This window comes from Symphalangus syndactylus, chromosome 2 (assembly GCF_028878055.3).
Source record: "Symphalangus syndactylus isolate Jambi chromosome 2, NHGRI_mSymSyn1-v2.1_pri, whole genome shotgun sequence".
Classification (NCBI taxonomy): domain Eukaryota; kingdom Metazoa; phylum Chordata; class Mammalia; order Primates; family Hylobatidae; genus Symphalangus; species Symphalangus syndactylus.
In genome coordinates this window covers 144,495,819-144,522,896 of record NC_072424.2, presented here as the reverse complement: position 1 = coordinate 144,522,896, position 27,078 = coordinate 144,495,819, and the positions used below count along the sequence as shown (strand labels likewise).

Below are 27,078 nucleotides of genomic sequence, written 5' to 3'. Positions count from 1 at the left end.
CAAAAAGTCTCTGTGATTCTGATAGGGATTGCTTTTAACCTGTGTAACAATTTGGGGAGTACTGTCATTTTAACAATGTTATGTATTCTAATCCATGAATATGAAATATATTTCCTTGTGTTTAGATCTTTGATTTTTCATTATGTTTTATAGTTTCAGAGTATAGTAAGTTTTGCAATTTTTATGTTAAATTTATTCTTAAGAATTTATTTTTGATGTTATCATAAACGAATATTTTTAATTACATTTTCAGATTGTTCATTGCAAATGTGTAAAAATACACAATGGATTTTTGTACATTAATCTTGTATCCTGCACCTGTACTGAACTTGTTTGTTAGTTCCAATATTTTATAGTGAATTCCTTAGACTATTGTATATACAAGATCATAACATCTACAGTTTTATTTCTTTCTTTCCAAACTGATGGCTTTTATTTTATTTTTGCCTAATTGCCCTGGCTAGAACTTCTAGAACAATGTTGTATATAAGTGAAGAGAGCGATCATCCTTGTCTTGTTTCTCATCTTGAGGGAAAGCATCCATGCTTTCACAATTAAGGATAATAGTAGCAGTGGGTTTTTTATAGTTACCTCTTATTAGGTTGAGGAAATTTTCTTCTATTCCTAGTTTCTTGAGTATTTATATTATGACAGAGTGTTGGATTTTTCCAAATGTATTTTCTGCATCTTTTGAAATGATCACATAATTTTTGTATTTATTCTATTGTTATTATGCATTACATTAATTGATTTTTCAAATGTTGAATCGACTGTGCATTCCTGGGATAAAAATTCCACTTGGTCATGGTGGATATTTCCCTTTATATGTTGTTGGATTTGGTATTTGTTCATGATGTCTGCATCTATTCATAAGATATATTCATCTTTAGTTTTTCTTATGAAGTTTTTGTCTGGTTTTGGTATCAGGGCAACTAGCCTCATAAAATGAATTGTAAAGTATTCCCTCCTCTTTTTTGAGAGAGTTTGTAAAGAATTGGTGTTCATTTAAAAAAAAAATTTAGTAGAATTCCGTGGTGAAACCACTTGATACAGGGCTTTACTTTGTGGGTAGATTTTTGCTTAGCTATTCAATATTAATTATTATAATTCTTTTTAGATTTTTGATATTTTCTTAAATCAGTTTTGGAAGTTTATATCTTTCTAGAAATCTTCCCACTTTATCTAAGTTATTTCATTGTTGATGTACAATTGCTGTCACAGTCTTCCTTTACAACCCTTTGTATGTCTGTCAAGGTCAGAAGTAATGTCTTCTCTTATTTCTGACGCTAGTAATGTGAATCTTCTCTTTTTCGTGGCCAGTCTAGCTATACGATTGTCAGTTTTGTTGGGTTTTTTTTCAAAGAACCAGTTTTTTAATTTTATTGATTTCCTCTATTGTCTTTCTATTCTCTATTTCATTAATTTTCATTTTAATCTTTATTTTCTTCATTTTGCTTGCTTTAGATTTAGTTTGCTCTTCTTTCTCCAGTGTCTTTAAGTGGAAGTTTAGCTTGTTGACTTATTTTTTTCCTTCTTGATATAAGCCTTTACAGCTATAAATTGTCCTCTAAGCCCTCATCTTGCTTTCACTGGATTCCATAAGGTTGGTGTGTTTTATCTTCATTTTCATACATCTCCAAGTATTTTCTGATTTCCCCTTTGAGTTCTCCTTTGATCCATTGGTTATTTAGGAGTGTGTCTTCACATTTCTATATATTTGTGAGTTTCCCAGATTTTTTCCTGTTATTAATTTCCTATTTTATTCCAAAGTGACTGGAGAACATACTTTGTGTCATTTCTGTACTTTTAAATATATTGAAGTTTGATTTTAGCCTAACATATAATCTATCCTGGAGAAGGTTTCTTGTATATATATAGAAAAATGTATATTTTGTTTTTGGCTAACGTGCTCTATAGATGTCTGTTAGCATTGATGGATTTGCCTTCAGGTTTACCATTTTGTTATTTGTTTTGTTTTATCTTCTGTTTTTCACTCTTGTTTTCTCTTTCCTACCTTCTTTTGGATTATACAAACATTTTGTAGCATACTGTATTTATCTGTTGTATATTTAACTATGTATTTTTTCATAGTTTTAAAAGTGTTTACTCAAGGAATTACATTACGCATAGTTAACAAAATGTTTACAGTCTACTTAGAATCAATATTTTACCACTTCAAGTTGAATGGAGGAAACTAAGCATCATATGGGCACCTTTATCTCTCATTGTTTTTACTTCTAACACATGTGACACCAAATACGTGGGCTTTTTCTACACCAGTGACCAATATGTCAACTCTTCTGACACCAACTGGGTGTCCAGCTATATATAATAAAGAACATATATTTGGTCTTTATCCCCAGTTCCTGGCACAGAGCTCCTAAAACTCTTGTAATTTTCTGAGTGATAGGAGTGGGAGAACCATCTTTTGTTATTGACAAGAAGCCCTTTTCAACCATACCTGAGTGTATGCTAGTAAGATGACTCTTGGTAGGCCCCCATATGGCTCCAGGATGGGGTCTGGTTATCAGACAAAACAACTCTATAATCAGTGTTGGACTTCCAGCTCCACCTCCCCCTCCAACCTCTGGAAAAGGGAGAGGAGGTGGATACTAAGTCAGCAATGGCCAGATTTAATTAATCATGTTTTTGTAGGAGAGCCCTCAAAAAGCCCTTAGTAAAAGGGTTTGGAGATCTTCCAGGTCAGCAAATGCATTTGCATTCCAGATGGAAGGTGTTCCAACTCCATGGAGACAGGAACTCTTACGCTCAGGACCCCTTTGGATCTTTCCCTATGTACCTCTTCATCTGGCCGTTTATTTGCATACTTAATAATATGGTAAATAAACTGTTTCCCCTGAGTTCTGTGGGCTGGTCTAGCAAATTATTGACCACAAGGGGCGGGGGGTCATGAAAATTCCCGACTTGGAGCCAGTTGGTCAGAAATATAGCAGGCCCAGAAGTTGTGATTAAAAATTGAATTGGGACATTCTTGTGGGACTGGGCCCTAAACCTGTGGGTTTTGACACTAACTCTAGGTAGTCAGTGTCAGAATTAAATTGAATTCCTGGACACCTAGTTGGTATCCAGCGAGTTGGAGAATTGGTTGCTGGTGTGAAAACAAAAACATGTATTTAGTGCCAGAAGTGTTAGGAGTAAAAATAATTCATCATATTACATCTACATATGATGCATACATTGGAAACCCCAACAGATATTGTAATTGTTGATTTCAACCATCAAATCATAATCATTTTTAAAACCCAAGAGATAGTCTTTATTATTATTATTATTATTATTATACTTCAAGTTTTAGGATACATGTGCACAATGTGCAGGTTTGTTACATATGTATACATGTGCCATGTTGGTGTGCTGCACCCATTAACTCGTCATTTAGCATTAGGTATATCTCCTAATGCTGTCCCTCCCCCCTGCCCCCACCACACAACAGTCCTCGCTGTGTGATGTTCCCCTTCCTGTGTCCATGTGTTCTCATTGTTCAATTCCCACCTATGAGTGAGAACATGTGGTGTTTGGTTTTTTGTCCTTGCAATAGTTTGCTGAGAATGATGGTTTCCAGCTTCATCCATGTCCCTACAAAGGACATGAACTCATCATTTTTTATGGCTGCATAGTATTCCATGGTGTATATGTGCCACATTTTCTTAATCCAGTCTATCATTGTTGGACATTTGGGTTGGTTCCAAGTCTTTGCTATTGTGAATAGTGCCTCAATAAACATACGTGTGCATGTGTCTTTATAGCAGCATGATTTATAATCCTTTGGGTATATACCCAGTAATGGGATGGTGGGAATAGTCTTATATTTCCTTATATAATTACCATTTCTGATGTTTAATATTCTTCTCTGATAACACATCTCTTTTGTCTGAAAAACTTTCTTTAGCAGTTTTTTAGAAAAGACCTCCTACCAATGGATTTTCTTTCTTTTCCTTAATTTGAGAATATCTTGATTTCACCGTCATTCCCAGAAGACATTGTCCCTGGATACAGAATTCTGGCTGACAGTTCCTTTGTTTCAGCACTTCCTTCTGGTCTTCATGATTTCTAATGAGAAATCAGCATCCATTTGAATCCTTGTTTCTCTAATAAGTAATGAATTATTTTGCTGTGGCTGTTCTCAAGACTTTTTTTTTTTTTTGTCTAGTTTTCAGTAGTTTGACCCTGATGTATCTAGACATGGATTTATTTAGATTTATCCTCTTTGGGGGTGCTGAGGTTCTTGAATCTGTAGGCTTAAGCATTTTTGCTAGATTTGGAAAGTTCTTCGCCATTATTTCTTTAAATATTTCTTCTGTACTCATTCTTTCTCATCTCCTCCTAGTATTCCAATAATACAAATGCTAAGCCTTTTGGTAGTAATCCAAAATTCTCTGATTCTGTTCATTTTTTTTAGTTTCTTTCTCTGTTGTTCAATTTCATAATTTTGTTGGTGTGTCTTCAAGTTAGCTGACTCACTCCTCTTTTATCTTTGTTGTGTTTTTGAACCTGTCAACTAAAAATGCAATTCTAAACCCCGCAACCGACTGAATGGACTCCCTCTCTTGGCCAAAGGCATTCCAAAAAATCCTGAAAATGTAGTTCAGGCCATGATGTGAAGGGGGAGTGGTGGGGCAGGGGGACATGCCTCATTATACTCTCCTCCCTTTGAAGTTCTGGCACAGCTGACTGGCATTAACAATAAAATAGAGCTTTTTTTTTTTTTTTTTTTGAGCCAGAGTTTCATTCTTGTTGCCCAGGCTGGAGTGCAATGGCGCAATCTCGGCTCACCGCAACCTCCACCTCCTGGGTTCAAGTGATACCCTGCCTCAGCCTCTGAAGTAACTGGAATTACAGGCGCCCACCACCACACCAGGCTAATTTTTGTATTTGTAGTAGAGACAGGGTTTCGCCATGTTGACCAGGCTGGTCTTAAACTCCTGACCTCAGGTGATCCGCCTGCCTCAGCCTCCCAAAGTGCTGGGATTACAGGCGTGAGCCACCATGCCCAGCCAAAACAGTGACCTTAAGAATAACAAAATAGGCTCTTTGTACCAGTAAGATATCAAATTCCACATCACATGACATAGCAGGCTACGAAATAAATCAAAATATATTTTACTCCAGAAATCAAAGAAATCAAAAAATATTTTACTCCAAAATATGTTTCTTCAACATATTTTGAAGTGGCCCTGTAAACTGTCTCTTGCAAAGACGAGAAACAGCTTTACAAGGCCATTTCATTCCTTTACTTTCTGTACCAAGTCCCCTTCCCTTTCCAGTCTTTTTTTGATCCAGAGAGATTTAACTAAGAGCCTGGCAACTTTTAAAGTCTGATGATCTGTTGTCTCTGAAGCCTGCTGTCTGGAGGCTTCATCTACATAACAAGAATCTTGGCTTCCACAACCCACCTTACTGTAACCCCAAACATTTATTTCTGCTAACTTCAACTCATTAGCCTCTTTCAACCAATTGCCAATCAGGAAATCTTTGAATCTACCTATGACCTGGAAGCCTTCCACTCCACTTTGAGATGTCCCCCCTTTCTGGGCCGAACCAATATAAACCTTATATGTATTGATTTATGTCTTTGCCTATAATTTCTGTCTCCCTAAAATGTACCAAATGAAGCTGTAACCCAACCACCGTCAGCACATGTTCTCAGGATGTCCTGAGGCTGTGTCATGGGTCATGGTCCCTCACGTTTGGCTCAGAATAAACCTCTTCAAATATTTTACAGAGTTTGGCTCTTTTTATCAACAAACCCATCCAGTGAGAATCTATTCCATTTATTGAAGTTTTAGTTCCAATTTCCACTTAGTTTTCTTGGTGTCTTCTCTCTTTGCTGAGAATGTCCTGGCACACATTTAGCCTGATATTTTATGATTCTTAGAAAATGGAAAATGTATGTTAATTGAGGTGTAAGTTAAAATCTCAGTGACTAAGCACACTAGAACCTTCTTACACACATAAAAACCCAATCACCTAATCAGCTTTTCTGAGGAGGAGAATCTGCTCCACACAGTAATTCAGCACCCAGGCTCTTTCCCCCTCCTGGTTCCCCCGTTCTCTATGGACTAAGGGTAACCCAAAAGTCACAAACAAGTTAACAGCTGGGAAACAGCAGCCTTAGGAGGCTTCATGCAGGGCTTTCTCTTCTCTCCTATGGCAACAGCTAAGGTATTAAACAATAACTGATATTTAGGATGATGACCCTGATTAATAAAAGGTCTTAAGTCATTAAAAAGTTAAATCATTAAAGAATAATTACGAAGTGCACTAATGAATGTACTTGCATTTTAGATATGTATTCAATAAGAAAGTTTCCAAATCTTTCATTTAAGAAGAAAATTCAATTAATGAGAGCACCCGTCTCTGAGTCAGCTCATTAATCAGGGTTTTATTTTACCAAGTATGAGTGGGCACTGACAGACAAGCACATCCACAGTATGGTTGCTGTTACATAATAGTACACACTTTCAGTGCACACATTAGCTCTGAAACCACAGAAGTCAAACCACAGTGGAAAATTCAGCTACCCTGGAGAGAAATGGCAAGATAGTCTTCTGCAAGGCTTCCTATTCTGGTGTGCACTCTATGGTGGCCTATATTTCTACTACTTCCTCAAGCCCACACAATTAAGGAAAAGTTATTATTTCTGCAAATATATATATGTTCTCATATGTTCATGAGAACATATGGTATATTAAATAGTGTCTGCAATACTATGCTTTGTAGAAAACAAGTAGGAATCCTGACAGTTAGAGCTTGAGAATATACAGCTTGGCTCTATATTCCATCTCACAGGAAGGCTTTAAGTATTATCAAGATAATTTAAATATTTCATATAACTTAAGGTTTTATGGCCGGCTGCAGTGGCTCATGCCTGTAATCCCAGCAGTTTGGGAGGCCGACACGGGCAGATCACTTGAGGTCAGGAGTTCAAGACTAGCCTGGCAAACATAGTGAAACCCTGTCTCTACTAAAAATATAAAAATTAGCCAGGTGTGGTGGCACATGCCTGCAGTCCCAGCTACTCGGGAGGCTGAGGCAGAAGAATCGCTTGAACCCGGGAGGCAGAGGTTGCAGTTAGCTGAGATCATGCCACTGCACTCCAGCCTGGGTGACAGAGTGAGATTCTTAAAAAAAAAAAAAAAAGAAAAAAAAAAATATATATATATATTGCTCATTTTTCAATACACAAATAAATCTCTGAGAATCCTGAAAATCTTCAACTCAGTTTTAGAAAATTATTTAGGTTGGGAAGTAAACATCACCTATAAAAATAATCTGTTAAGCATTCATTTCTATATATATTATGCTTTCTATATATTACGCATATACAGTCAGCCTTTGTATCCATGGGTTCTGCATCTGTGGATTCAACCAATCATAGACCAAGATATTTTAAAAGAATAAAACAAAAGGTGATACAATAATAAAAAAATACAAGTTAAGAAACAATAAACAACTATTTACATAGCATTTACATTGTATTAGATATCATAATAGAGATTTAAAGTACACAGGAGGATTTGCACAGGTTATACGCAAATATGATGCCATTTCATATGAGAGACTTGGTATCCTCAGGCGTCCTGGTACCAAGCCCCATGGGTGCCCAGGAACAACTGTATTCCATATGTATTACAGTATTCTCAGAACTAGGATGTGGAAAGTCTACTGGATTTTATTCAGTCCTGAAGCAAGCACCTTACAAGAAGAGATTATTTTTTCCACACCAGTGCAGTTGAGAATATTTCCTCCCAGGAGGCTTCTGTGACTAATAAATACAGTAAAGTCAATCACTGATAGACGTGATAAGGGTATTGTGCGTGGTGGTGACACATGAATGCCATGGCAGCAATATCGGTTGATAGCCCCTTCTGATAAGAGGAGCCAAAAAACCCCAATTATTGCAATGAGCACAGAAACCCACTACTGTTTGCTTTCTTTCCCCTTGGGAGCACTGACTCGCAGTGGGCTCACCCCCACCGTGCCCAGCGTGTCCTCTCCTGCCCTTCTTCCTCCCCTGTCTCCAGCTCCTCCTCTCCTGTTGAACTTTCTCCTCCTGGCCCTGGATTCTGTCTTTCACATTCTGTTGGGCTCTGCCACTTTCCGTCTCCATCTTTATTTCACCTCGAAGAATCAACCAAATAGTTGTTCTTGTGAAGTTGCTCATTTAAACACTATTTTCCTCTAAAAACCTATATTTTTTTTCCAAGTCTTCTGAGCCCTCAATTTATTTCCTCAGTAGAAAAATAAATGTAGGCCGGGCGCAGTGGCTCATGCCTCTAATCCCAGCACTTTAGGAGGCCAAGACAGGCAGATCACCTGAGATCGGGTGTTCGAGACCAGCCTGGCCAACACAGTGAAACCCTGCCTCTACTAAAAATACAAAAATTAGCTAGACATGTTAGTGCACCTGTAGTCCCAGCTACTCAGGAGGCTGAGGCAGGAGAATCACTTGAACCTGGGAAGCAGAGGCTGCAGTGAGGCGAGATCGCGCCACTGCACTCCAGCCTGGGCAACAGAGTGAGACTACGTTTCAAAAAAATAAAAGAAAGAAAAATAAATGAAAGGCTTTCCACTGTTTCTTAAGAGATGCGTTGCCAAATATTTTTCTAAGCCCATGGCAATGTTTTTTGTTTCTCTTTTTCAAAGAGGTGGAAATAGCTGCTGATAAACCACTCCCACAACTCAAGTGGTTTGACTTGAAAATATGAGCTGGATAAATGACCTATTTTTTCTTTTTGCTACAAGTAGTTATTTTATGTAGATGATCTTATTTAAATACCTACATACAAGTAGAAAAACAAAGTAGTTTTAGCATTTTGGGAGAGGAGGTGCTTTTACTAAATAATTTTAGTCATCACTTTCACTGACTTTGAACACAGCTTCCCTAGACATGAGCAGGCACGCTTATCTTCTAACAGAGGCCTGAACAGTCTGCCAGAGCATCAGGATTTGATGTTGCCTCAGAATACGTTCAGCTGGCAACACAGAGGTCCCACTGGTCTTCTCTAGAACGCTTTGCTTTCCTTCCCAGGTGATCGCACCATCCAGGCAGCTTGCTCACTGCAATTCTGAGGCCAGCCACTCGGTGAAAATGGACAGTTCCTAAAGTGCCAGAAAGTTGGGGCTGGGAGAACTTAGTCCAGTAGCTTTCCCTAAACCAGTTGTTTAAGGAGAATTGCTCTTTGTAAATCTTAAGAAAAAAGTGCTGTTCCTTTCCCTGTCCACAGCCCCCTGAAACACCCTGAGAGCCCTGGGGCTCCAACAGCCCGGAGTGGAAACACTGAGAAACAGTTCCGCTCCCACTGGTGAAAGGTGGAGCCCGGGGAAGCCAGCCAGGCTGCCAGGGAGTGGCATGACAGGATCCGGAACCCTAGGATTCCGACCATGGCCCACAGTACTTCCCTTTAGACAAGACCACCTCTAATTTCCCATGAGCACTCATTCGTTTATGTACTGCGTTTATTTGCTATTGCACCTAAAACACAGATGTGTGCAAATTGACAAACTGTTTTTCCAAAGGCTCATTTTAACACCTATTCTGATTTAGCACTTAAAACTCAGAATGTTCTCATTTCTAGGGAATGTCTAGACTTTAAGAAATCATCATTTGATTTTAAGGTAATGTATGGGTCAATGAAGCCCAGCAGACATTCATTAACTATTATCAATTATAGAACATATGCCTCCTCCATTGATATAGAGTACAACAAAACAAAGTTTCTCAAGCTTCAATTTTTGAAAGGTTACATTTCAAAAGTTCCCTAGTATGTCAGTGGGTTATGTACATCTCTCTATAGGAATATGTGTACTAAAATGTAGAAAACAGGGTCCAGGCCGGGAGTGGTGGTTCATGCCTGTAATCCCAGCACTTCGGGAGGTTGAGGTGGGTGGATCACCTGAGGTCAGGAGTTCAAGACCAGCCTGGCCAACATGGCAAACGCCATCTCTACTAAAAATACAAAACTTAGCCAGGCGTGGTGGTGGGCACCAGTAATCCCAGCTATTTGGGAAGCTGAGGCATGAGAGTCGCTTGAACCCGGAAAGCAGGGTTGGAGTGAGCCAAGATCGCGCTACTGAGGGACAGGGCAACATTCTGCCAAAAAAAAAAAGAACAAAAAAAGAAAGAACAAAAAAAGAAATGGAGTCCAAACTCCAAAAGCATATTCATCTTCTAATGTACAAGTGTACTTCTCCTTCCTGCTCTGAGGCTTTGCAGAACATACATCCTTAGAACTCATCATCCTGTACATGTTCACATTTTTTAAAAGATCACAGACAGCCATGAAAGGTTTGTGCATAAAATTTATTTAATTTCAACTGAACAAAACCCAGATTGTAGGAAACTGCAGTAAGTGGAACAGTATTTGACTATGGCAATGAAGTCTGTCATGAAAACTATGAGTACATGGAGCCATTTTGAAATCCGCACAATCGAGAAGTTCTGCCTCTGGTATAGGGTCACCTGGTGAAAGGCAAGGGATGTCCTCCAGGATACACTGTTCTAATAAGATGCAGGGAAGAGGGGGATTTTATCTTCCAAACATTTATCAGTGGGAATTTACAAAGGCCCCCGGAAATAAGCTCAGGGTATCCACTGAAGGAGGTGCAGCCCCCTTTCACACACTTTTCCTTCCTCTTCCTTCCTTCCTGCATGCCCTACTTCCCTCACTTCCAGTCTCAGGTTCTTTAAAAAACATAAAATTATATAAATAAGTATAATAGTATTCTTGGGCTTGTAACATATACAGAGGTAGTAAGTATAACAATAACAGCACAAAAACAAGTGAAGAGGACATAGTGCTATAACGAAGAAATGTGTTTATATCTCACTGGACATAAGTTAATATAAACTTAAGTAGATTCTGATAAACTGAGAAGGAGATTGTGAGCCATCAAGCATTCATTAAGGAAATACGTAGAAATATACTTAAAAATAATTTAAGAAATTAAGTTGTTAAACTAGAAAATACTTAATGCAAAAGAAAGCAAAGAAGAAGCAAAGCCACAAAAACACGAGACATATAGAAAACAAAAATTAAAATTGCAGACACAAATCCAGCCATATCAATAGTAACACTAAAAATGAATGAATTAAACAATCCAATCAGAAGAACTAAAAATTATCCAACTATATGCTATCTACAGGAGACAAACTTGAGATTCAAAGATATAAATAGGCTAAAAGAAAAAGGTATCATACAAATTGCCACAGTAAGAGCAAGAATAGCTATGCTAATATCAAACAAAATAGACTTTAAGTCAAACAGACAAAAAATACTAGAGATAAAGAATATTTTACAATGATAATGGTGTATTTTACAGTGATTACAATACTAATCCATCAGGAAGATATAACAATTACAATACGTATGCACCTAACAACAGAGTTCCAAAATACAAGAAGCAGAAAATGACAGAACTAAAGGAATAAATAAATAATTTAACAATAAAAGTTTCAGATTTTGAAACTGCCTTTGTAAATTTTAACAGTGAGAAAATTGTAACAGTGAAAGAGATTTGATCTAACAAACTCCATCTTGACTTTAATCTCCAAATTGCCCTTGGTCATTCCTGGGCATGGGCCAAGCTAACTTTGGGACAAATGATTATAGTTTATAGTTTAGATGATAATAGTCCTGCCCCCAAAATTAAACTGCCTTTGTAAAACTAATGAAAAGTTACCACGTTAGGAGGAAGTGAAGGGCCTGAATTCTGCTAAGACATAGGTGTAAGGATTACCACCTATTTTCTACAGAGGTCACAAGATTTGCAACTTTCCCAATTACTATAAATAACTTGACTATTGTAGAACCTAACATTTGAGATGACTTTCCAGGCTTCTGCATTTCTGACAACCAGATGGCCCTACTTGAACCTGTACCTCTTGAATTCTTGGCTCAACTGGTCCTCTGGCCCCAACCCAGAGGCTGACTTAGTACACAAGAAACATTTAGTTTCTTAGTACACAAACCCCTGCCCACCAAACTATCTTTGAAAAGCCCTAGCCTCCAAATTTTTGTGGAGGCTGATTTGAGTAATAATAAAACTCCAGTCTCTTGTTAGCCAGTTCTATGTGTATTAAACTCTTTCTCTATTGAAATTTCTCTGTCCTCATAAATCAGCTGTATCTGGGCAGCAGGCAAAATGAACCTGTCAGAAACTTACAAATCCAATGTCCCATTTTCTTTCCTTTTTTTTTTTCTTTTTTGAGTCTCACTCTGTCACCCAGACTGGAGTGCAGTGGCATGATCTCAGCTCACTGCAAACTCCTACTCCAGGGTTCAAGCAATTCTCCTGCCTCAGCCTCCCACGTAGATGGGACTACAGGCGGGCGCGCGCTGCCACACTTGCCTAATTTTTGTATTTTTAGTACAGACAGGATTTCTCCATGTTAGCCAGGCTGGTCTCGAACCCCTGACCTCCAGTGATCTGCTGGTCTTGGCCTCCCAAAGTGCTGGGATTACAGGCGTGAGCCACCACGCCCAGCCAATGCCCCATTTTCAATAATGGATAGAACAACTAAGAGTAAGATCAACAAGGAAATAAAAGACTTGAACAACACAATAACGAGACCTAAAAAACACCTGTATTAGTCTGTTCTCACACTGCTATGAAGAAATAGCTGCAGCTGGGTAATTTATAAAGGAAAGAGGTTTAATTGACTCACAGTTCAGCATGGCTAGGGAGGCCTCATGAAACTTACACTCATGGCAGAAGGCAAAGGAGAAGCAAGGCACCTTCTTCATAGTGTGGCAGGACAGCCTGAGTGCAAGCAGGGGAAATGCCAGATGCTTATAAAACCATCAGACCTTGTGAGACTCACTACCATGAAAACAGCGTAGGCAAAACCACCCTCATGATCCAATGATCATTATGGATCCAATGATCATAATGGACCATAATGTTGGACCCTAATGATCCAATTACCTCCACCTGGTCCCACCCTTGACACATGGGGATTATGGAGATTACAATTCCAGATGAGATTTTGAGTGGGGACACAGCCAAACCATATCAACATTTATAGAACAGTTTACCCAACAACAGCAGAATAGATATTAATATTTTTAAGTGCACATAAGACATGCTCCAAATGCAAATCTAAACCACAAGGAGATACAATCTCACATCTGCCAGAATGTCTATACCTAAAAAGAGAGATAATAAGGAGTATTTGTGGTGATGCGGAGAAACTGGAAGCTTCATGCACTGCTGGTAGGGATATAAAATTGTACAGCTGCTTTGGAAAACAATTTAGCAATTCTTCAGAATACTAAACATAGAGTTATTATATTACCCAGAAGCTCCACTTTTAAGTACCCAAGAGAAAATAAAGCATATTATATATCTACACAAACATTGCATATGAATGTGCTTAGCACTGTTATTCACAACAGCAAAAAGTGGAAACCACCCAGATGTCCATCAACCAATGAATGGGTAAAGTGTGGTCAATCCCTACAATGGAGTATTGTTAGGAAACAAAAATAAATGAAGTACTCACAAATGCTACAACACGGATGAATCTTGAAAACATTATGCTAAGTGAAAGAAGCCAGTCATAAAAGTCCACATAGTGTATAATTCCGTTTATATGTAATGTCCAGAAGAGGCAACTCTAAAGAGACAGGAAGTGGTTGCCAGACAGGGAGCTGAGAGGAAATGGCGGAGCACAGGGAGTTACTGCCGATGGGTACAAGGTTTCTTTCTGGGGTGAATTTTTCAAAATTTACTGTGGTAATTGTTTTATAGCACTTGAAGTTCATAAAATTTACAGTTGCCTTCTTTTTCAAAGTGAATACAAAAGTATATAAAATTACCTGTGAATGAGGAACAAATCCCAACAAATCACAAATTTTAAAAATCTGACGAATACCACAAACGTCACAAAATCCAGAAAACTAAGATATCTGTAACTGCCTGGCATGCCTTTTTGATACATCTGTGCTACATTAAATAGCAAACGTTCTGATATGACCTTTCCCTAGGACAATGATTTTAAAAATATCTTTCAACAGAGATAAAAAATCAGTTTACTCTGTTGATCAAAAATGATTTTTAATTATGGAGAGGTTTTAAGGGTTTCATCAATCTTTACAATCCCTTTTTTAAAATGTCATGAAAGTGCAGAATTGTCACATTTCTGGAAACCTTTTTCAAGTTCTTTTTTCACATATGAGTTTAGGGGATATTTCACATTTTCAGTGACTAAGAACATTTAGTGATGTACATGCTTTCAATGACATTCATTAACCAATTTTTCATTAATGTCATCATAATGGCATATTACAGTTTTATGTTATTTACATCAATATTTTGTATCAAATCAGTAATAATTTGAATATTTTTACCATGTATTTGCATGGTGTCTTCCCCTTCAGTAATTGCACTGTCAAATCATAGAAGAGCTCCTCACGATCTCTGGGCAACATGGAATTTATGAATTACGTTTTGATATAATTTGAAAGATAGTTTGTTACAATTAGTTCTTTTTTTTGAGATAGGGTCTTACTCTGTCACTCAGGCTGGAGTGCAGTGATGCAATCTCAGTTCACTGCAGCCTTGACCTCCCCGGTTCAAGCAAATCTCCTGCAATCCTCCTGCCTCAGCCTCCCGAGTAGCTGGGACCACAGGCATGTGCCACCATGCCCGGCTAATCTTCGCATTTTTTTGTAGAGAGAGGGTTTCACCGTATTGCCCAGAATGGTCTCAAACTCCTGGGCTCAAATGATCCTCCTGCATCAGTCTCCTCAGTAGCTAGGACTACAGGCACAGGCCACGATGCCTAGCTAATTTTTATATTTTTTGTAGAGATAGGGGTCTTACCATGTTGCCCAGGTTGGTCTCAAACTCCTGAGCTCGAGCAGTCTGCCCACCTTGGCCTCCCTCAGTGCTGGGATTACAGGTGTGAGCCACCATGCCTGCCTACAATTCAGTTTTAATGTCCAGATGATTTCTAATGTTGGATCACTCTCTTTATCATGCAGATATCTAAAAGCAGAGCTAAATAAAGATGCTCATCGTGTGAGTTAAAGCTTGTCTGTTATTCCTGGGCACCATAGTCTGTGGTATACTAAGAACTGTTGTTTTTCTAGTCTCATAATTCTCTTGTGAACGAAATGAAAATGCAGGTTTTCGTGAAAATCCTTTTCAGTGTAAACTCTTATGGCATCCACCATGAGGCTCCTCTGAGTGGTAGTGGAGTCAAGACCAGAAATCCATGGTTTCTGATTCTGTGTCTCATGTTCTTACCACAATACCACTAACAGGGATATGAGAAAAAAGCTACCAGGTCATTAAAATACATCACAGTAGCTCGGGGCGGGGCGAGAACTTTTAGGAGGAAGTGACATCTGAATTAGGTTTTGAAAGGGGAACAGATATTCATCAGAAACTGAAGAACCATCCGAGAAGTATTCTCTCTTCTCCTTACTCTCAACATCTAGTTAAGACACTAAGTCCTGTGAATCTTATCTTCTTAATAAAAATAGTATTTACTGAGTACTAGTGACTTGCCAAGAACAATGCTAAGCTCTCTGCAGGCATTACTTAATTTAAGACCAGGGCAGCCCTGTAAGGGAAAGAAGTATTTAATCCCCTTTACAGATGAGAAAACTGAGAATACTGATACTAAATAACTTGACCAGCATCACTCAGCCGAGTTGCCCATCCAGGCTTCACCACTGTAGTGGAGTCGCATGATTTACATTCAATTACTCTGCTTTTCCGTTTTCCTGCACCTGCCTGCTGCCCCCACAGCACCTCCCTGCCAGTAGGGACCCCCTCCCGTCTAGGGTGGCCTGTGCTCATCCCTCGTGATTCTGCGAGGGCTGCCAATCACAGGCAGACCCCATCAGCCCATCAGTTTTTCAGGTCCCAATGTTCAAGTATCGCATTGAACATCCCCTCCCTGAAGGTTTGCTCACACCTTTGCATCCCCACGCGGAGCACACAGGCATTCTCCTAGCCAGGTTTCCACGCGGACACTGCAGGCAGCACCCCCTATTCAGCACATGCTGGAGAGCCAAGTGCTTCCATGGTCCCCACTCCTAGGGGTCACAGATTAGGCTCCCCAGGAAGTAGACTCTGACCCCCCGAGATTGAGTTTCCTGCCAGGAGTTTATCAAAAGTGCCCCAGAAATCAACGCCTGCTGGAAGCTAGAATAGCAAGAGGAACTTTCCAGGCAAGCTCTCAGGGAGTTCTGGAGCCAGAATGGACTCAGGCTGAGAGGGCCGGGCCTCTTACCCTGAGGCAGAATGGTCGTTGGATGGAGCCCCCTGGGAGGGCCTGGCCTTGGTGACACAGGTCTCTACAGTGGAGGCCATCCCTGGAGAGGCCATGAGAATGCCCACAGCAGCCAACAAAGCCCTTCACTGAAAAGGGATATGGTGGCACATCACAGGATGGGGCCACCTCTGCATCTGCAGGCGGAGTGCTTATTGAAATGTACGGAGTATTAATTTGCATAAGCAGTTCTAATTTAGAAATTAGGCTAAGAAATTCCATTTCCAAGCCTGTAGTTTAATTCCAGAAACACATCTTCTGCCAGAACTTACTACAAAGAGGTTTAGGTTTGCAAAACAAATGGCTTTCTTCTTTCTTTCCCTTCCTTCCTTCCTCCTTCCATTTTTCCCTTCCTCCATTCCTTTTTCCTTCCCTTTCTTCCTTTCTCCTTCTCTCCCTCCCTCCCTTCCTTCCTTCCTCTCTCTTTCTTTCTAGTGTGATGGATATTTTCTTGGAAATGTGTGTTAAATAAGTTGGGGTAGATCAAATAAATGAGCCCTGCAATAAATCATGACAAATAAAAATATTGGAGAATGTAATGCACGCTCAGATATGATCTTCCATATATACCTAACCTCTATAAGTGTAATTAACATATAATTAATATATTTACACATAATAGTGTATGTTAAAATGTTAAAACTAGAGGGAAACGTGAAGTTCCACCACTTACCTGCAGGGGGAGCACTGCCCCTTGGTGGAGCAATGCCTGCTGCAGAGATGAGCCCATGGGAGCTGCTAGAAAAGGCCTGGCGCTGGGGCAGTAGCGGTGCTGGGGCAGGAGGGGATGGGCAGGACGAAGCGTGCTTCATTCATTAAAAATCTTCCTTTCAGAAAGCTACTAGTGCTTTAGAAACCACAAAGGATTTCAAACAAAGTATGATTAAGATATATATCCAATAGTCTGGCAACTTATAAAACATGCCAAAATCATATTTTTTGTTTTTGTTTTTGAGTCGGAGTCTCGCTCTGTTGCCCAGGCTGGAGTGCAGGAGTGTGATCTGGGCTCACTACAAGCTCCGCCTCCTGGGTTCATGCCATTCTCCTGCCTCAGCCTCCCAAGTAGCTGGGACTACAGGCACCCACCATCATGCCCGGCTAATTTTTTTTTTTTTTTTTTTTTGTATTTTTAGTAGAGATGGGGTTTCACTGTGTTAGCCAGGATGGTCTTGATCTCCTGACCTCGTGATCCGCCTGCCTCGGCCTCCCAAAGTGCTGGGATTACAGGCGTGAGCCACCATGCCAGGCCCAAAATGGGTTTTTAAAGACAATACAGGGCTGGGTACGGTGGCTCATGCCTGTAATCCCAGCACTTTGGGAGGCTGGGGGTGGGGGTGGGGGGGCGGATCACCATAGGTTAGGAGTTCAAGACCAGCCTGGCCAACATGGTGAGATCCCGTGTCTACTAAAAATACAAAAAAATTCGCCGGGCATGGTGAAACACACCTGCAATCCCAGCTACTCGGGAGGCTGAGGCAGGAGAATCGCTTGAACCTGGGAGGCAGAGGTTGCAGTGAGCCGAGCTAGTACCACTGCACTCCAGCCTGAGCAAGAGTGACTCAGTCTCAAAAAAAAAAAGGAAAAAAAAAAATACAAGTGTCTGAAACTAAACATTTATGGAAAAAAGTTTCATCATCAAATCTGATGATTCTATAAACAACCAAAAACAAACCTCCAGCTGAAACTGCAGAATGACTGGCCTCCTGCATGCCACCGTCCACGCTCCTCCATGCAGTACCTCCTGCCTCCACCCAGCCCACTAAGCTCAGGCCCAAGCCATGCCCTCTCCTCTTCCCTGGTTCTTGGGAAGCAGGTCTGGTGTGCAGAGGGCAAACCTTGCCCAGTGCAGCTGTTAAACTAGCAGGCAGAGAAGTGGCCAAGCACAGCGTGTGCTAGAAGTGGGGCAGGAGTTGGGAGCTCGCCCCTGCTCCCAGGGCTGTAGCAGAGCACACGTTTCCGCAGGCAGGGCCACAACGCAAAGTCCGATGACACGAGGGGCCAGCTCGACCTTAACCTTGTTCGGGGGTTCATTTTCTACGGGCAGCAAGGTTCATTTTTAAAAACATGTATCAGGGCATAAATTTCACATTCAAAAACGCTGTCCCTCCTACCTCAGAGGCCTTGCTGTTTTCCTTCTGTCTGCCACTCTCATTCACCCAGTGCACACCCAGGTTTCCTTGAACCTGAGGACACTTTTCCAATCTGACTTCCTCGGGGAAACTTTGTCAGCCTGGAGGTCCTCTGGCCAAGTCTCTTGGCTCATCTTGTCATCTTGGTCTTCTTGCTAAACAGATTTCTTTGAAATTGCCTTTGAGGTTACTGATTTTGAGTCATCCCATTATTCAGCCCTGCTACTGAATTATCTTAGGCCAACAATTTTTTAGTCAAAAATCGTTTTGATTATAACCTCTTTCATACAGCCTCTTTTAGGTTCAAATGTTACCTCAAATCTTGGAGTGGCATAATCAGGTTTGTCTTAATCCATTCAGGTTCCTAAAGTACCTTGGACTGGATAATTAATAAAGAATGGAAGTGCTTCACATCCCTTGTAAGTTGGATTCCTAGGTATTTTATTCTCTTTGAAGCAATTGTGAATGGGAGTTCACTCATGATTTGGCTGTCTGTTTGTCTGATTGGTGTACAAGAATGCTTGTGATTTTTGTACATTGATTTTGTATCCTGAGACTTTGCTGAAGTTGCTAATCAGCTTAAGGAGATTTTGGGCTGAGACAATGGGGTTTTCTGGATATACAATTATGTCATCTGCAAACAGGGACAATTTGACTTCCTCTTTTCCTAATTGAATACCCTTTATTTCCTTCTCCTGCCTGATTGCTCTGGCCAGAACTTCCAGCACTATGTTGAATAGGAGCGGTGAGAGGGGGCATCCCTGTCTTGTGCCAGTTTTTTTTTTTTTTTTTTTTTTTGAGACAGAATCTCGCTCTGTCACCCAGGCTGGAGTGCAGTGGCGCAATCTCGGCTCACTGCGAGCTCCGCCTCCCGGGTTCACGCCATTCTCCTGCCTCAGCCTCTCCGAGTAGCTGGGACTACAGGCGCCCGCCACCACGCCCGGCTAATTTTTTTGTATTTTTAGTAGAGACGGGGTTTCACCGTGGTCTCGATCTCCTGACCTCGTGATCCGCCCGCCTCGGCCTCCCAAAGTGCTGGGATTACAAGCGTGAGCCACCGCACCCGGCTTGTGCCAGTTTTCAGAGGGAATGCTTCCAGTTTTTGCCCATTCAGTATGATATTGGCTCTGGGTTTATCGTAGATAGCTCTTATTATTTTGAGATACGTCCCATCAATACCTAATTTATTGAGAGTTTTTAGCATGAAGGGTTGTTGAATTTTGTCAAAGGCCTTTTCTGCATCTATTGAGATAATCATGTGGTTTTTGTCTTTGGTTCTGTTTATATGCTGGATTACATTTATTGGGAATCCAACTTACAAGGGATGTGAAGGACCTCTTCAAGGAGAACTACAAACCACTGCTCAATGAAATAAAAGAGGATACAAACAAATGGAAGAACATTCCATGCTCATGGGTTGGAAGAATCAATATCGTGAAAATGGCCATACTGCCCAAGGTAATTTATAGATTCAATGCCATCCCCATCAAGCTACCAATGGCTTTCTTCACAGAATTGGAAAAAACTACTTTAAAGTTCATATGGAACCAAAAAAGAGCCCGCATCGCCAAGTCAATCCTAAGCCAAAAGAACAAAGCTGGAGGCATCACGCTACCTGACTTCAAACTATACTACAAGGCTACAGTAACCAAAACAGCATGGTACTGGTACCACAACAGAGACATAGATCAATGGAACAGAACAGAGCCCTCAGAAATGATGCCGCATATCTACAACTATCTGATCTTTGACAAACCTGACAAAAACAAGAAATGGGGAAAGGATTCCCTATTTAATAAATGGTGCTGGGAAAACTGGCTAGCCATATGTAGAAAGCTGAAACTGGATCCCTTCCTTACACCTTATACAAAAATTAATTCAAGATGGATTAAAGACTTAAATGTTAGACCTAAAACCATTAAAATCCTACAAGAAAACCTAGGCAATACCATTCAGGACATAGGCGTGGGCAAGGACTTCATGTCTAAAACACCAAAAGCAATGGCAACAAAAGCCAAAATTGACAAATGGGATCTAATTAAACTAAAGAGCTTCTGCACAGCAAAAGAAACTACCATCAGAGTGAACAGGCAACCTACAGAATGGGAGAAAATTTTTGCAACCTACTCATCTGACAAAGGGCTAATATCCAGAATCTACAATGAACTCAAACAAATTTACAAGAAAAAAACAACCCCATCAAAAAGTGGGTAAAGGACATGAACAGACACTTCTCAAAAGAAGACATTTATGCAGCCAAAAAACACATGAAGAAATGCTCATCATCACTGGCCATCAGAGAAATGCAAATCAAAACCACAGTGAAATACCATCTCACACCAGTTAGAATGGCCATCATTAAAAAATCAGGAAACAACAGGTGCTGGAGAGGATGTGGAGAAATAGGAACACTTTTACACTGTTGGTGGGACTGTAAACTAGTTCAACCATTGTGGAAGTCAGTGTGGCGATTCCTCAGGGATCTAGAACTAGAAATACCATTTCACCCAGCCATCCCATTACTGGGTATATACCCAAAGGACTATAAATCATGCTGCTATAAAGACACATGCACACGTATGTTTATTGCGGCACTATTCACAATAGCAAAGAGTTGGAACCAACCCAAATGTCCAACAACAATAGACTGGATTAAGAAAATGTGGCACATATACACCATGGAATACTATGCAGCCATAAAAAATGATGAGTTCGTGTCCTTTGTAGGGACATGGATGAAACTGGAAACCATCATTCTCAGTAAACTATCGCAAGGACAAAAAACCAAACACCGCATGTTCTCACTCGTAGGTGGGAATTGAACAATGAGAACTCATGGACACAGGAAGGGGAACATCACACTCCGGGGACTGTTGTGGGGTGGGGGGAGGGGGGAGGGACAGCATTAGGAGATATACTAATGCTAAATGACGAGTTAATGGGTGCAGGAAATCAACATGGCACATGGATACATATGTAACAAACCTGCACATTGTGCACATGTACCCTAAAACCTAAAGTATAATAAAAAATAAAAAATAAAAAATTTCAGCAAAGCCAACTTGAAAAAAAAAAAAAAAAAATGGAAGTGTAGTGCTCACAGCTCAGATGGCTGGAAGTCCAAGGTGAAGGCACCGGCAGGTTCACCATCTGGGAGGGCCTGCTTCCTCATAGGCAACACCTCCTCACTGTGTCTTCACACGCTGGAAGGGGCAAAGCAGCTCTCCAGGGCCTCCTATAAGGGCGCTAATGATCTCATCAACTTCCAGAGGCCCCACCTAATTCCATCCTATGTGGGATTAGGTTTCGACATACACATTTTGGGGGACACATTCAGTCCTTCAGAGGTTTTTGTTCTTTAATTATCTTGTTCCCTGATTACATTTTCTTCAAGATCAGTTCTTTGCTCATCTGTCTTTCATGACATGCTATTCACTTTCCTTAAATGTCAGATATGCTTGTTGAACGTGTGGAACTCTGAACGCAGCATTAAGACAACTCACAAAGGTAGCTGCCCTGGATTTCCTCCCCAAACATGTCCCTTCCTAGAGTAGGGAGACTAGGCCGGGCGCCTTGACTCACACCTGTATTCTCAGCACTTTGGGAGGCTGAGGCGGGTGATCACCTGAGGTCAGGAGTTTGAGACCAGCCTGGCCAACGTGGTGAAATCCTGTCTCTACAAAAAAATTACAAAAATGAGCTGGACATGGTGGCAGGCACCTGTAATCCCAGCTACTTGGGAGGCTGAGGCAGGAGAATCACTTGAACCTAGGAGGCGAAGGTTGCAGTGAGCCGAGATCGTGCCATGGCACTCCAGCCTGGGCAACAAGAACAAAACTCCACCTCAAAAAAAAAAAAAAAAAAGAACAGGGACACTGGGAGCACGGACTGCTCAGAGGGCAGGGGTGAGATTAGCACCCATGGACAGAGAACTGATGGCGGGAATCCCTCCCTACCCTATGCCATAGGAGGGCTCCAACTTGGGCTGGGTGTATTTTTCTCCAGGAAGAGCTGCTTCTCCTGTCCTGACCCCTCCCATGTCCTTCATGAACCAACACCACAGCAGAGCCACACAGAGGGCACCTCCTTCAGAGGCCTTGCTCCAGCCGAGCTTGCTGGGTGGGGCAAATTCACAGGACGGCCTTCTCCTGAACCAGATCCCCTTCCTGCAGACTTGAACCTAGCGGCCTCTCCAGGTTTAGGGTAAGGACAGCTTTCCCCCCAGATTTTGTAGATTGTCCCAGCTGCCTAGCCAGAAACCACATTCTCCAGGCCCTATGTCAGTGCTCAAGCCTGTTTACAGCCCCAAAGATACCGAGCTCATACTAGGGGACAAATGTTGTGCCAGGTACACAGCGGTTTAAAAGAAAATCCCTGTTCTCACAAGCTCATAGTTAATAAAAAAAAAAAAAAAAACACACACACACAATAAGCAAGACTATTTCAGAGTATGCTGAGATGAATAAAATAAAAGGGGTAAATGCAAGTGGTGGGGCAGGGACAGGGAGGAGAATGGACATCTCCCTTAGGTCTGGAAGCGTCTTTGAACATGAGACTGAAACAAACCAGCTTCATGCAGTTCTAGGGGAAGGATATTCCAGACAAGGAGGGGCAAATATCACACCTTGAGACAGGAAGGGCTTTAGCAAGCTCAGGTGCAGAGGCTGTGTGGCAGTGGGATGGCCCAGCTCTGGTGCATGGGCAGGAGAGGGAAGTAAGGAGGGGAGGAAGAGCTGTGGGCAAGCATGAGGCAGGGACTAATGGCGGCATCTACACAACTGCCCACAGGTTATTATCCAACGTAAAGTATAAAAGCACAACTGAATATCAACAAAGAGAATAAATGCTTTTTATTCATTTGTAGTTATCAATAAAATGAAAGACCTAGCATTTTTAAAACTCTACTGTAAAACATAGGTTACCATAAAAATGTATTTCATGGGTTAATATTTCAATATTTATTTTTTAACAGAAAACACTCATCACATGCAAAACCTGTCACTTCATATCTTCAAGTTTAATAAGTTGATAATACCTAATCAAAAAGTACATGTGAAAAGAAAGCTTTTTCATAGTTGAACTTTAAGTCATTCAAAATTATTCAATAAAATGAATATAGTACTGGCCAGGTGCGGTGGCTCACGCCTGTAATCCTGGCGCTTTGGGAGGATCAAGACCAGCCTGTCCAAGGCAGGAGGATCAAGACCAGCCTGACCAACATCGTGAAACCCCATCTCTACTAAAAATACAAAAATTAGCCGGGCATGGTGGTGTACACCTGTAATCCCAGCTACGCAGGAGGCTGAGGCAGGAGAATCGCTTGAACCCGGGAGGCGGAGGTTGCAGTGAGCCGAGATCGCATCACTGCACTCCAGTCTGAGTGACAGAGTGAGACTCCTTCCCCCCTACCTGCCCCCCGCAAAAAAAAGATGTATGTAGTGCTGACAAAAAAGTTTCATATTTGGCATATTTCTCTTACCCTCCCAAATGTTATCAAAAGGTCTGCTTCTCTGTGTAACAGAAAAGTGACAAATTTCAGTTGCTACTTTTCGAAAGTTTCATAAATTTAAAAAGCCACATCCTGCTATGCTTTCAAATCATTTCACTGGAACCTAGTTCCTATCAAATATTAAAAATAATCATACATGTGATCCAGATTTCAGGGGACAAGAACTATAGTGCTTTTAGAAAGTGACTGTTTACAGAGATGACTTACAAAGAAATGCATTTTATAATAACCACACTGGGGGACTGCAACAAGATTACATCTGCACATGGTGCTGTTTACTAAGACATGAAGAGCTGAAGGAGACTGAGATAGCAGCTCACAGACGGAGGGCAGAAATACACAGGCTTCCAGGCTGTACCAGCCCAGTTTATGTCCTACTTCCTCTTGATGTTTACAGCTCAGTTTCACTTAAATTTTAAAAAGCCAGATTCTGTTACACAGCCTTAATCCTTACATTTTCATTTCCTCTACATTTTAGAGCCCAAGGAGTAATTTCTGTAATATTTAGGCTAATATGAAATGAGAAACTGGCACTATACAAGTCATGCAGTCTGCTCACTTAACCGAGATCAATGAATTAAGTCTAATTTGCTCCTTTTACTAATAAAGGTAACTTGTAGTAAAAAGCCGCAACTTAATTGAAATTATAAAGTGCAAAAACAGCACAATCCTAGCTTTACTTATATATAAATATGCATGCATCACTTTGTTTTTTCTACTTGCACATTTTAAAATACTTTAGTATTATAAACATCCGTGACCTACATAATAGCAATAATGCTTTAACTGTATAAATGAGACTGCAGAAATTCTATTATTGGCTCTATTTTTAAGGGTTACAATGAAATTATGTACAGTATATAAAGCTTGTCAAACTGAACATGGTCTTAGGCCATTACTACTATTTCATTCCAATTTGGATTTTAATACAATTAACTTACAGATCTGAAATAAAAGCACTGCTTAATGGTTTCAGATGCATTTTGGTACTGAATATGTTTCAAGGAATCTTTACAAATAATAAATTACAATGAAGAGAACCTACGACTAAAGCTGCTTACATGGACAACAGGAGGAATGACGATTGCAAATGTTATGTTATTGACAATTCTATGAATTAAAACTCATAACCACTTCTAGATTTCTTTAAAACAAGTAAAACTAAATAGCACACACAAGAATACTTTAATATAACCTTAATGGTCTAACAAACCTTCCAAATGGAAGGAAATACAAAATAAAGTTGACACATCAAATTTAACTTATACTAATATACTTCAGTATTATAAATTTACCAAGTCATTTTGCCAACTATGTGTAGAACCACCTAATATCAAAACATACTATGGTGGGTAAGCTCTGATTCCAGAGGGCTAAAGCCAAGGTTTTCAAAGATCACACGTACCAGCAGCCACACACACAAAGGGTTGTGCGATCCTACGGCTTTATTGACACCTTTTGTCATGCTCTTAACACTGATGTTTTCATGGGTTCCTTCCCTGTAATGAAACTGAGTATAGATAATCAATTTCCATAAAGAAATGTACAGCTAAATTAAGAATATTAAACCTTCCACACATGGGTTCAAATAGGAAGTATTTTGTTTAGTAAAATGAAAATTACTTTTAAAAAATATCTGCAGTGTTTTTGAAATGCAAGGCACCAATAGAGAGCAGACATTCCAGCTGAGTGATTGTCTGGAAAAAAAGAAAATGGAACCGGTCAGTCCTCTGTCCTTGTTAATTAGAATACTTCCTTCGTGTCTATGCAACATCTTCCAGATAATCCGCAACATCACTGAGCTGGGATACAGTCAGGTCTTGTGTGAGGTCATCAAGCTTTGTTGTTCAAAAGAAAGAAAATAATTAAGTGTCAGAATGTGAGTAGTCTTATTTTAAAAAATCGAAACCACAATGAGATACCACCCTACTCCTCCAAGAATGGCCATAATCAGAAAATCAAAAAATAATATAAATGTCGGTGAGGATGTGGTGAAAACGAACACTTTTACACTGTTGGTGGGAATGTAAACTAGTACAACCACTATGGAAAACAGTGTGGAGATTTCTTAAAGAACTAGAAGTAGAACTACCGTTTGATCCTCCAATCCCACTACTGGGTATCTACCCAGAGGAAAAGAAATCATTATATGAAAAAGATACTTGTACACGCATGTTTACAGCAGCACAATTCAGAATTGCAAAAACATGAAACCAGCCCAAATGCCCATCAATCAACAAGTGGATAAAGACATTGTGGTATATACATACCATGGAATACTACTCAGCCATAAAAAGGAACAAACAGGCCAGGCACAGTGGCTCACGCCTGCAATCCCGACACTTTGGGAAGCTGAAGCAGGCAGATCACCTGAGGTCAGGAGTTCAAGACCAGCCTGGCCAACATGGTGAAACCCTGTCTCTACAAAAATACAAAAATTAGCCAGACAATATAGCAGGTGCCTGTAGTCCTAGCTACGTAGGAGGCTGAGGCAGGACAATCACTTGAATGTGGGAGAATTGCTTGAACCCGGGAGGCAGAGGTCGGAGTGAGCCGAAATTGCGCCACTGCACTCCAGCTTGGGTGACAGAGCGAGACTCCAACTCAAAAAAAAAAGTAACAAAACAATGGAATTTGCAGCAACCTGGATGGAATTGGAGACCATTATTCTAAGTGAAGTAACTCAGGAATGGAAAACCAAACATTCACATCTTCTCATTTATAAGCAGGAACTAAGTTATGAGGATGCAATGGCATAAGAATGATACAATGGACTTTGGGGACTCCAGGGAAAGAGTGGGAGCAGGGTGAGGGATAAAAGGCTCAAATTGGGCCCAGTGTGTACTGCTAGGGTGATGGGTGCACCAAAATCTCACAAATCACCACTAAAGAACTTATTCATGCAACCAAACACCACCTGTTCCCCAAAACCTATGGAAATAAGAAATAAAAAACTAAGGCAGGCGCGGTGGCTCACGCCTGTAATCCCAGCACTTTGGGAGGCCAAGGCAGGCGGATCACGAGGTTAGGAGATCAAGAACATCCTGGCTAACACAGTGAAACCCCGTCTCTACTAAAAATACAAAAAAATAGCCGGGCACAGTGGCGGGCGCCTGTAGTCAAAGCTACTCAGG

General features: G+C 40.6%; 1 protein-coding gene and 1 long non-coding RNA gene across 13 annotated transcripts in view; both read right to left on the bottom strand.

The window, feature by feature from the left end:
• CEP43 (centrosomal protein 43) overlaps window positions 1-27,078 on the bottom strand; it is a 96,565-nt gene that overhangs the window by 29,213 nt on the left and 40,274 nt on the right. For 8 of the 12 annotated variants that reach the window (XM_055269545.2, XM_055269533.2, XM_063623694.1 and 5 more), the window contains one exon: window positions 23,261-25,782. The exons of 1 other annotated variant lie outside the window; for it this stretch is intronic. In XM_055269545.2, coding sequence (XP_055125520.1) covers window positions 25,708-25,782 — 75 coding nt within the window. In that variant the 3' untranslated portion in view covers window positions 23,261-25,707. Of the gene's footprint in view, window positions 1-23,260; window positions 25,783-27,078 lie in introns of those variants that run through there. 3 more of the 12 variants (XM_063623688.1, XM_055269552.2, XM_063623651.1) reach the window with 2 other exon arrangements.
• Window positions 10,304-17,628, bottom strand: LOC134733582 (uncharacterized). The gene is made up of 2 exons (XR_010117200.1): window positions 12,725-17,628; window positions 10,304-10,517 (listed from the first exon to the last, which is right to left on the bottom strand). It is a non-coding gene; the product is annotated as an uncharacterized lncRNA (long non-coding RNA).